The sequence below is a fragment of the Chiroxiphia lanceolata genome, chromosome 25 (genome assembly GCF_009829145.1).
Source record: "Chiroxiphia lanceolata isolate bChiLan1 chromosome 25, bChiLan1.pri, whole genome shotgun sequence".
Lineage (NCBI taxonomy): Eukaryota > Metazoa > Chordata > Aves > Passeriformes > Pipridae > Chiroxiphia > Chiroxiphia lanceolata.
The window spans coordinates 4,777,858-4,789,833 of NC_045661.1; the positions used below are offsets into that span (position 1 = coordinate 4,777,858).

Genomic DNA, 11,976 nt, shown 5'->3' on the forward strand with positions numbered 1-11,976 from the left:
CATCAAAACTTTAATTTCATCTGGGCCCTCTCTTGTCACATTAACCCGAACCTGAGTCTGCACCCAGGTCTTGCTCAGTCCTCAGAGGAAGCAGCTGGTGCTGGAGGTTCCCCTGACTCCCAGGGGACCTCAGTCCCACCTGGGAGTTGCTGCCACATGTTTCCTTCAGCGGTTACACCACGGGTGTCCCCATCCCACAGTGTGGGTCACCCTCATGGCCACCCACTTTACCCACCCAGCACCACAGGAGGAAGGGATGGGACCAGCCTGCCCGTGGCTAATGGCCACTTGTCCCCCAGGACAGTGCACTGGGGGTTAGGAGGAGTGGGGTCACAGTGGGAAAGGGGGAACAACGTGCATAAGAGGAATCACCTTCACACAGGGGCCTGCAGGGAGATCCCACACAGTGGCTTCTGCTGGGTTCATGGTGGCAGCACCAGACCCCTGTCCTAAGGCAATGGGGTTAAAAAACTTGCCATAAGCCCTGTGCTTATTCCTCTCAGCCCTCACAACAGCAGCTCTCAGCTCAGGGCTGCACCCCCAGAGGGACCCCCAGCCTCCAGAACCAGGCAGGGACCCAGAGCACCTTCCTCCCCAGAGCCAGGCCCTGCTCCCAAATACTCCCATTAACCCAGAGACACCAATTCCCTTACACAAGGCAAGTGTTTATTGAAAGTTAACATTTGTAGACAAACATGTTATCTCCATTTCCCCACGTACACTTAATAGTATTATTTTTAATATAAATAAACATTTAGTGCTGGGAGCTTGGCAGCTTCACCAACAGCAAAGTGCATCGTGGTGCAAGGTGAGAGGTCAACCCCATCTCTTTCCTTCCTGGGACCATCTTGCACCAGTTTCCAGAGTCCAAACCCAGCAGAGCAGGAGATGAACCCCATGAAAGTGCTGAGACCCGACAGTGTAGAGTCCCTCAGGAGCAGGGACTCATCCTTCAGTGCTGGGACTGAGCAGCCTTTGCTCCAGGCCATCTCAGAGGTGACCAAAGTCCTTGCTCTGCAGAGCCAGGTGAGGGTCCTCTCCCCTCAGCCCCAAAGGAGAAAAAGTCCAGAAAAACAAGCTACAATTCCTATTTCAACATCATCCCCAGAGGAGCCCAATAGAGCCAGAGCAGGGGCTCCCCAGCCTGGTGTCAGTGTTGGAGGAGGCAGGAATGTGAGGGCAAACAGTACCACTGAAGCCAACAACAAGGTAAGAAAGTGAGATTTTGGGCCAGTACAGCACAGGGGATCCCAAAGCCTCCCAGGCAGTGTTGGGCCCCCAACTGCTGTTCCAACTGGGGGCCTCCAGTGGTTTTGTCACCTCCTGCCAGTGACAGCACTGGTGAGTCACCCCAAGGAAGGGCTGCCCAGGGAGCAGCTGCTTCTCCCAAGCAGCCGTAGGAAGGAGCAGCCTCCAGGTCACTCATGGACAAGTGCTTGGCACTGCTGGGTCCACCCTGCTGGACAGAGGGCACTCCCACGTGCCAGCAGCCAGGGTGTCCTCAGGGCCAGGCTGTCTCAGGGCTCCTCAACCCACATCAGTGACTTCTTCTTAAAGATATCTGGTGCCACCAGGTGGTTGGGACACAAGTGTCCCCCATGGCCAGCCCTCAGGCAGGGGACAGCAGGACAGTGCAGGGATGATGCTTGGCCCCACCACCACAGGGCAGAGGGCACTTCTCCACAGGCAGGGCAGTGCCCCAGTCCCACCAGGCCCATCTCAGTCCTCCTCCACCCCCAGTGTGGGGCTCCAGCCCTCACCAGAGGCTCCTCCTCTACATTGCACACAGTGAAGGTCCCTCAGGACCCCAGAGCTACTCATAAATAGGGAACTACAGACTCTACATTGCTTCATGCAGAACAGCTTACACAGCACAGGGTGGGGGGAAGCCACAGACCCCCCGTGCTCGGCAGCATCAGCAGCTGTCCCCCATGGCAGAGGAGCCACCAACGTGTCACGGCTTGGGCTTGGCAGGGACGATCCTCCTCTTGGCACTGTAGAAGTCTGGAGGGCAGAAGGAAAGGGTTGGGAAGTGCCTCCAGCCTGCTGGAAGCAGTGGGGCAGGACGAGGAAGGTGTCCCCAGCGAGGCACCCCAAAATCAACCAAGGGTTCCATCCTAGAGCTCCCCCACCCAAAGCTCCTGGGGAGAAGAGCCTGCATGTCTCATCTCCATCATCTCTTCTCTTTGGTCTCACCTGTGTTTCCACCCCAGGCCCTGACCTTAGAGAGCAGAAATTTCTTAGGAAGAAATTTTTTACAGTGAGGGTGGGGAGGCCCTGGCACAGGTTGCCCAGAGAAGCTGTGGCTGCCCCACCCCTGGAAGTGTCCAAGGCCAGGTTGGACAGGGCTTGGAGCAACCTGGGCTAGTGGGAGGTGTCCCTGCCCATGAGAGGGGAGTTTGGAACTAGATGATGTTTAAGGTCCATTCCAACCCCTTAATGTTCTGTGACTGGGTCTGGCCACAGGAACTCAAAGTGCTGAACCATTTTGGGGCATCTTCACCTACAAAACCCACAAGCCCAATGGAATTCCTCTGCCTAACCCCCAGCAACCAAAAGGCACCCAGCTGGTGGCCTTTTTCCCCTTGGAAGGTGGGCTCTGCTCACCCAAGGGAGATCCATGGAAGGTGGTCTCCTCCCCATGCCCTGGAGCCAGGCAGGGCTCTGGCACCCAAGTCCCCTCTGTCTGTCCCTACCATGACACCAATGCCCCCGAGCACCCACAGAGTGACACCAAGCCCCCAGCACTCACCTTTGATGGTGGTCTGCCCACGTTTCAAGCCCTGTGGGGAACCAGCCTTGTAAACCTCCGAGCTCTGCTGAGACTCCTCGGGGCGAATCCTGCCAACACAGTCCCTGGAGGGGACCTTGTGGACCAAGGAGCTCCTGCTGTCACTGCTGATGACAGCCCTGACCAGGCTGTGGGCCCCCTGGGGTGGCTGTTCAGCCAGGAAGACCCTCTCCCACTTGAAGGGTCCTTCCAAGGGAGTCTCTGTCTCAAAGTCGAAGTTCCAGCGCTGCTGAGCTTCTTCCAGTTGCTGCCTCAGCTTGTCCTCAAAGTCATTCTGGAGCTGGTCGTGGTCCACGGGGCCAAAGAGGTTCCTGCACACTTTGCTGCTGCAGGGTGTCTGCCCAGCCCTGCTGTGGGACAGGGGCATCGTGGCAGCTGGGGGGAACCAGAGAGAGTTACTGGGGTTTGGGAAAGCCAGGAGCAAACTCCAGGGTAGCGTGTTGGCTACCAGAGCAAAGCACACGGTAGCCAAGGTGGGACAAGCTGGGCTGGGCTCTGCAGTGAGCCAGCCCAGAGGGGACTGACACCTGCCAGCTTCATCCAGATTTTGACTTTTGGGATTTTAGTGGCACCTTAGGCAGAGGCTTGAGCATGGCTGAGGTCACACACAGCCCAGGGAGAGGCAGAAGGATGGGGAAGGTGCAGATGTCGACATTCCCCATCCTTCCTCCAGCAGGGAAAGCCCTGTCACGGCAGAGCATCCGGCACCTGGATGCTGCCACAGGCTCCATCCACAACCCCACTGCATTCCCACTTCCACACAGCCACAAGGCAAGCTGGCACACGGGCAAGTGAGGCAACAGGATGTTTTCCTGGCCAGTTTCTTCATCACAAGAACCCAGACCCAGTGGTAAGGAAACCTTTAAGCAACTGCAAGAACATGCCACAGGCTTGACCACTGTGCTAACCACCCTCCTTATCTGCAGGGAGCTGTTGAGTAACCAGAGACAAGACCTTGTTTGTTTTTTTTCAATTTGGTGCCAAAAGCCTTGACCTTCACAGTAATTGGCAAAGCCTTTGCTTCTGAGCAGTCCTTCCCCTGACACATGTGTGGGGATAATGGATCCCTCACACCACCCACGGTTATGAGGAACCTCAATATAGAATCAGAATTGTCGAGGTGGAAAAAAGACCTCCCAGATCATCGAGTCCAACTGATAAGACGAGCAATGCTCTGGGATTTGACAGCTTTCCAAGCTAAGGGTTGCCCCTGCTGGGACAGCCACACTCATTAAAATTGTTTAAGAAAAAAAGATTCACGGAAATAAAATAAAATCCCTGCAAGACAGGGTCCAAGTCTAGGACCCCCAAATCCAGACCATGAAAGACACCCCTCCCCCAGACTTTCACTCACCCCCCCAAACTTCCACAAGGACTGAGTTCTCAGTCTCCTGCAGGGAGGATTTCTGCCCAAATTCAGCACCTGCAGCCCCTCTGGATCACCCGTGCCACATTTCTTTCCCAGATTCCTGAAAGTGTTCAAGGAATGACTGGACATGGCATTAATGCTCTAGTTTAGTTCACAAGGTGGTCTTCAGTCAAAGGCTGGACTCGATCTTGGAGATCTTTTCCAACCTAAATGATTCCGTGATTCCATTACCAGGCACGTTGTGCCACTGAGCAGCTGAAGAGCCTCCAGCCCGGGGGCTGGGGGGGCCACGCTCTGTCCCGGGGGCCACCCCAACCCTGTGCCCAAGACTCAGCATCCCAGAGTAAAAATAGAAATCCAGCTTCCCTATCTCCTGGCAGTCTGAGCACACAAACAGGATGACCTCACTGCGAGGCAAGTCCCAGCATGTCCAGGCAAGCCCTGGCAGGTAGTGGGCGGGGGGGGGGGGGGACGGACGTGTTCCCACACCCTGACCAGACCCCCCCAGCCCTCGCCGCCTGCGTCACGCGCCGATGTCCCGATCCTCGGGCCAGCGACACGGCCCAGGTGCCACCCCGGAGCCTGGAGATAAAACCTCCGCCCTGACTCACGGCTGCGGATTTGCCAAAGCCACCAATGAGGGAAGGACGGACCGGGGCCGGGTCATCGTCCCCTCCCTCGGGGCTGGCGCCGCTTCCAGCGACCTCTGCCCAGCGAGAGCTTTCGAGGCTCCCCGTACCCGGCTGGGGAGCCCCAAGATTTGGGCAAGGACGTGGCAGGTGCTCGGCTGCGTTAGAGCCTCACCCGGCCGGGCTGGGCACCCCCGGGGACACACACACCCCCCACTGGGGTCCACAGGCACCTGCGACAGCCGGGACCAGTCACCCCAACTCGGGGAAGGCTGGAGGGGGGCAGGAGGGGCTGGGAGCACCCGCACCCGGGGACAGGGGGATGAAGCCGGTGAGCCCGCGCAGAGAACGGCCGGCTCACGACACCGATGGGGCCGAGGCGGGGCTGGCACGGGGGCGTCACGGGGGGCTGACACGCGGGGGGCTGACACGCGGGTGGCCGGTCCCGGCGGGACGGCGGCCACGGAGGATGCTCGGCGGCGGGACCGCGCCCCGCACCACGCCCCGCACCGCGCCCCGCTCCGCCGCCACCGGGGGGCGAGCGCGGCCCGGCCCCGGCGGCCCCGCGCCCGCCCGGGGGGCTCCGGGGGCTCCCGGGGGTCCGCACCGACACCCCCGGCACCGGCACCGGGCGCGGCCCCGCTCCCTCCCCGCGGCCCCGGGCGGAGCCGCCCCCGCTGCGGCGCCTTCCCCGCTCCGGGAACCGGCAGCTCCCCGGGCAAACCGGCGCTTCCCCGGTGGAACCGGCTCCTCCCTCCCCGTCCAGCGAAGGGTCGGAGCCACCAGGACGAGGGAGGGGGGAAGGGGGCGACTGGAAGCCACCGGGACCGGCATCGCCGCACTCACCGTCAGGTCCCGCCGCGCGTCCCGGTGCCCGGCGCCTCTCGCCGCCTTTATAGCGGAGAGCCGGGGCGGGGCCAGCCCGCCGCTCCCCGCGTCGCCAGGGATTTCCCTCCCGTCCCCGCCCCGCCCCGGGCACCGCTCGTGTGTACCCATAAACCACGGACCCCGTATGTGATCCCCCCACCGCCGCCGCCGTCCCGGTCCCCGGTGCCGGGAATGCCCGCGGTGCCAGCGGGACGGGACGGGACCCCGGGCACAGGGAGAGGGGACCCCCCTTCTAGAGGGTGCGGGGACCTGGCATTAGGGGCTACAGGGACCCCCGCGTTAGGAGATCCAGCGACCGCCTTCCTTACGGGGTGCAGGGACCCGGCATTAGAGGCCACAGGAACGCCCCAGTTAGCACATACAGGGACCTCCTTCCTAGGGGGTTGCTGGGGTCCCCCCCATCAGGGAAATCTGAGATCCCCCTGTTAGGAAATACAGGAACGCTGGGCAGGCTCAGGATCAACCCCCAGTAAGGGATGGAGGGACCCCTCCCCCCCCCCCCATCAGGGGATACAGGGACGCCCCTGTTAGGAGATACAGTGACCCCCTTCCTAGAGGGGAGTCAGGGGACAGAGAGACCTCCATCAGGGATGCAGGGGGATAGGGAATACAGGATAGAGGATACAGGGACCCCTCAGCAATGGATACAGGGGTGCCCCATCCCAGCTGGGAGATGCAGGGGTTTAGTTGGCTCGAGGGGGGGGGGGTCCCATCCCACCCAGGCTGTCCCACCCACCGGGTCACTGTGGGAAGGGGAATAGTGGATTAAGGAAGGGACAGCCCAGCCCCTCGGGGTGCCCACCTCAGAGTCGTGCCAGGATGATGCTGCCCTGGTCCCCAAGTGCTGACCAACCCATCCTGGGCCACCCCTGGCCCCTCCAGATGGATTTTCTCCCCTGGGTCTGGCTCTGCTCCACGTGCTGGACCCCCAGCACCTGCTGCGGCCGGAGGAAAGTGTTTGGGGAAGGATCTGCTGCTCTGAGTCCTGCAGGCTCCGGGGCAGGGATGAGGAGGAGGAACAAGTCTGTGCATGTCCTGCAGGAACTGGTGGTGAGTATTTGGGGGGAATCTGTGGCTTAGGTGGAAAGTGCATCCAAGTCCACAGGCAGGAAAGGTGTGAAGCCAGGGCAGCTTCTGCTGGGGCCAGAGGGCACCTGCCCCTGTGCCTGGTTTTTGGTCCATCCATGCCCTGTGGCAGGATAAATTATGCCCTTGGATTTAGCCCACCCAGTGCATGGGGGCCATATCCTGCAGCCCCCTCCCAGCCCAGCACACCCTGCCCAGACACTGAGGCATCACGGCCTGGGCACACGGGGACAAACACAACCTGCTGGCGTGGGCACAAGAAGGTGACAGCACACTTCCAAGTGACAAAGACCATGTTAAAGTGATCCCTTGGGAATGCCAGACCTCCTCGAAGGCCCCTGGAGCTGGTGGGTGCTGGGGTGCTGAGCAGGACCCTCAGTGTGGAGACCACTTGTGGAGACCAGCAGCTTCCCACTGGCTGGAGCAGCTGGAGAATGTGTTTGGGCATGTTTGGCTGGAGGCTGCCACAGTGCAAGAGGGTTTTGACATCACTAGTCCCCACTCCGTGGTGCTGGGCCAGGCCAAGTTGCTGGGATTTGGGTGGGTTGTGGCTGCTCAGCACCTTGGCTGCCTCCTGACGGGCACAGTGGGATGGGCAGGAAAGGTGAAAGGAGAATGTAAAGTGTCTTAAATTAATACCACACACCGCAGAAAATCCATCCTGGAAAGCTGCAGTCTGGACCCAAACACTCCCAAATTCATCCTGTCTTTCCATTTGTAACATGCAGGGAGAGGAGGGGGCAAGCTGGGACAGGGAAGCTGTCGCTGGTTTTTCCACCTGGGAATGATTTCTGCTGCTGGCTGCAGTGAGCAGCTTTCAGAGCTGCACTGCAGAGGGTGGACATGGTGCTGTGTGGTAGCAGATCATTTCCTTGCCGAGCTCCAGCTCTGCTCCAGCTGCAGGTGTGGGTTTGATCCCTCTGGATGTGAGGGATGTGATGGATCCCCATTCAGCACCGGGGCAGCACAGCCTCCAGCTGGGGCTCTGGGACGAAGCAGCATTTACCAGAGGATGCTCCCTGCTTAAACCACCTCTTTTGTTTTTCCCATAAAAGTCCCCCAAGTACACAGAAGGGAATCAGAAGGGAATGGGAACATCCAACCAGCAGCTTTTTTTAAAGTGGCAGAGGAAGGAGCTTGTGCAACCTGGAGCAGCTCTGTAGCTGCTGATGCAACAGTGAAGGATTCAAAAAGTGAAGTGACAGTGAGATAACCGACCAGCCTGGCTGCTGAGAACATCCCAGTTCCACCAGGGATCCATCCCAGGGCTAAACCAGCCAGAAAGTCAATCAGACACAGATTTTCCCTTAGGAAAGTGACTCCAAAATTCAATCAGTGATTTTTGGTGGGGTGGGGATCTGCTCCCTGTGCCCTGGGATGGGGGAAACAGGTTTCTGGCTGTTGCCAGCTCCGCTCTCGCTTCCCTTGCTCTGGGAACTGGGGAGCTCTGGCTGCACAGCAGAGTCAGAGGAGACCTCAGCCAAGTGGGTTATTGGAAATGGGAAGTGGGGAGAGGGATGGCGTCAGGGTCTGGGTCAGGGAGTCCATGGGCACATCTGCAGTGGCATCACCAGAGAAAAAGGGGGAGAGGGGGAAGTGTGATTAAGAAAGAAGGTGGTACAGGAACTTCAAGAAAATCCCAAAGGTGACTCATGTTCAGTCCCACAACAAGAATGAGGAGGGGGAAGGCAGAGACAGGGAGCTGGGGACCAGGATCAGTGCCGAGGGCTGATGGGTTATTTCCTCCTCACCATTTATAGCCACCCTGTGGGATCTGTCACCTCCCCTGTGCCCTGTGCCCCTCCCCGAGGGGGTCCCAAACCCCCACCCTGGAGGGGTGTGATCGTGGGACAGTCAGTCTTTATATTTCCTTGAACAACTCATCCTAATGCCTGGAAGCAAGAGGAACATATTAAATACCTGCATATTTCAAAGAAACCTCCTTCCCAGCATCAGGGGCACCCAAATACTGAGTAGCAGCCACTGCCTTGGCCATAGAGCCTTTGGAGCATTTCATCCCCAGGGGATCTCCCCAGGTGGGTTCTGCAGACACTGAAGGGAGTGGAAATCTCTGAAGACACGGATGCAAACACATTACTCACAGCAGGAGAGGGTGACTCAGCCCGTCCTCAGCCCGGCACAGCCGGAGATCCATCAGGGAACGTGCTGGGGCACATCACTTCTGACTGCCAGCCTCATCCCCTGCCCCCTGTCCCCCTCTGACATGGGCAGCAGCACCCCCAAAACCCAAGGGGATGTGGGTGGGAGCTCCAGCATGGAGCAGGGAGTGGTTTGAATTGAGGGAAGGAGTCAGGCTTTGAATGCTCCAGGCTTGGATGGGATGGAAACTGGGGAAATGAGGCTTTGTGGAGCCACATTTGGTGGGAATCACATGGTGGGGTCCAACCCATGCTCATAACGACTGTTTTAAATGCACACCAATACCTACATGTAGGGATTTTAGATGGTTTTGAGATTTAGTGGTCAAAGGTGTGTGTGAAGTAGGGTTTTTTTGGGAGGGGGGAATATAATATTCCTGTTACATCAACTAGCATAGAGGGAAAACCAGCAAAGAGTCGGGCAGATGAGCATCCCTCAGGTCTTTTGGGATGGAGTTGGCAGAGATCAGGGCACACACTTATTTTTTGAAGGTGGGATAAACATAAACTCTGCAAAAACCTGAATTTCTGCCCAGGGAAACAACCTGAGAATGGGGGGGAACTAACACAGCATCTCCATCCCAGCACAGAGAGTGGGACGAGCCCATGGGGTTGGGGCTCAGTCCTACAAAACACACCATCCTACACCCCAAAGGCCCAACCAGGGCTGTGTCCCCCCACTCTGTGGGGCACTGGGGTGACTTTTTTTCCTCCTCAAACAGCTTTTACTCGCCAGAACACCCCGGGCAGGTGTGAAATCACTGAGTTGGGACAGCAGATCGACAGGGGCTCTCCGGAGGTGTAGGAGGCTCTGCTGGGACAAAGTCCTGAGTATTCCGGCAATAAAAACCCTCTTCAGCAACATTCAAATCACCAAGAATTTTTTTCTTTGCGTGTGTTTTTTTTTTTTATTATCTCTACTAACAAGCTTTTTTCTTTTAAGTGGGAAACGTGAAGGCTCTTAATGAAAGCCTCACGCTCCAGCAGAAATCTAAATGAACCCAGTGTTCGGCTGGAGGGCGTTTATATCCCAGAGAAGCCTGTTTTCCCATCAGCTCTTTGAAGTGCCCAATTAAGTGATTTTATACTAATAGGATTTTCCCAGGAAAGAAAGACAAGAATGACAAAACGCTGAATGCTTGATTAACTCTGCCCCTAAAAGAACTCGGATCGTGTTAATTGACTGTTTCCCTGCCATATCCAGCCCTTGTTTGCCCCATTTATGAAGGCATTTTGATGAGACACCAGACCCAGCAGAGTGGAAATACAGTCCCACCAGGCACAAATGGGGGATGAGACAGTGCCTAAAACAAGGCCTTTGCTTACTGGAAATATTCCTGGATGCGGAGCCGGGCTATGAATCGGTCGCTTCATTCGGCCCCTCACTCGTTTTCATCCAAGATTGTTTTTAGCCCCATTCAGAGTCATTAACGTAATTGCTTCACTGACTTTCCATGAGCAGCTTGGAAGCTTTGTGGGGTTTTTTTGCTGGCAGCAAAGGCCTCATTGTTCGGAGCATGGCTGGAGTACCTGGCTCCGAACCCCGCGCCCGTCTGCCCCTTTATTCACTTGCTGCTTCACCTCATTGCCCACGGCCCCGGCGCAGGACGGGGCAGACCCCTGGCACCACGGAGGGGGCACGGACACCCCGCTGGGAACTGAGCAGCTCCAGCCTCCTGCAAAGCTTCCTGCAGGGAAAAAGGTCCATCCAAAACGTCCACACAGTGGTTGTTTTGCAGCCAGCAATTCCCCGCAGGCATCGCAGTGAGAGCAGGGGGAGGACAGGGACTGCTCCGGGAACACCGGGATCTTCCACAGCAGGATTCACCCCCTGGGTGGGAATAAGGAAGGGGAGCATGGGGTGGGATTGCTCCCATCCATGTGGCTCCTGGAGTCCCCAGCCCTCGGCAGCTCTTGGTGCAGCCAGGCCCATGGAAGCTTCTTCCCACGTGTGGCACAGCGCTGCTGACGAGGGATTTGTTGGTCCCCAAGCCATGGGATGGTTTGAAATCCATCGGGAGCTCGATCTGGCCCCTCCCAGCTCTGTGTGAGAAGGAGGTGACAGCGGGAGCTGCTGACGAAACACTTGCTCACAATGTCACCTCTAAACCAGCCCCGATTTGGTGGAGCACCCTCTGCTCAGAGCACTCAGACAGGAGGGTGCAAGGCAAGTCCCTCCACTCCCACTCCAAAATATTTTAGTGATACCAAAATGGTCTGTCCCACACAAACCTGTGCTCTGGGAGGTGCCTGCTGGCCCACTCGCCCATCCCGCTGGCTCACCGTGTGTCACCATCCCCTGGGATCTCCCTGTCCATGTCATGCATTTTGGGAATGCCACCAGTCCAGGTGAGGGTGGGCACAGGGTCGTGATTCACTTCTCCCCTGTGCTCGGGGGCGAGGGGAAGGGCTGGGCGTGGGGAGAGGGAGGGAAGGGGAAGAGCCAGGGGCAGATCAGCCCTGATCATGCCTGATCATGCCATGTAGGAGGGCAGGACTTGGTCCACGGACAGACAGACAGATGGACAGATCCCTGTCTTGCACAGTGACTTGTGCTGGTGCAGAGTCTGGTGTGGAGCAGAGGGAGTGGGAGGGGACAGCTGACATGGCAATAAACCCATCGGTGGTGATATGAGAGCCACCACCTTGACACCAGGGTAAGGGTCGATTGCACTTTCCCTTCTCTGTGCAGAGCAGGATTTCCGGGAGTGGGGATGAAGCAGCAGCTCTCGCCCCACACCGAGCCCCCGCCTGGCCCTGAGCTGGACAGTGGGGATGAACGTGCTCCACACGCTCTGATGGAGCTCTGCCCGGGTCCACCAAACAGGGACCAAGGTCGGGGAATTCCAGATGCCAAAATAAAACCTTTTTCTTTCGGTTTCAGCCGCCCTTGCTGGTTTCTGGGCCTCGCCTTTAGAAGAAAATTCCCTGGGACTTGGAGCTGCTCTCAGCAGTGCCCCAGAGGATGGAAACGGGTTTAAAATGTCCTGTACTTCACCCACCAGCAGTGGTGCTGCACCAGAGCCCTTCCCACCTCCGTAACAAACCTGGGCT

At 58.0% G+C, this 11,976-nt stretch overlaps 1 protein-coding gene across 1 annotated transcript; it reads right to left on the reverse strand.

Moving 5' to 3' along the window:
* Positions 1 to 644: 644 nt before the first annotated feature.
* CDKN1A (cyclin dependent kinase inhibitor 1A) lies at positions 645 to 5,673 on the reverse strand. Its single transcript, XM_032710564.1, has 3 exons — positions 5,636 to 5,673; positions 2,753 to 3,166; positions 645 to 2,004 (listed from the first exon to the last, which is right to left on the reverse strand). The coding sequence occupies exons 2-3, from the start codon at positions 3,156 to 3,158 to the stop codon at positions 1,955 to 1,957; spliced, it is 456 nt and encodes a 151-aa protein (XP_032566455.1). The 5' UTR covers positions 3,159 to 3,166; positions 5,636 to 5,673; the 3' UTR covers positions 645 to 1,954.
* Between the last annotated feature and the right edge of the window lie 6,303 nt (positions 5,674 to 11,976).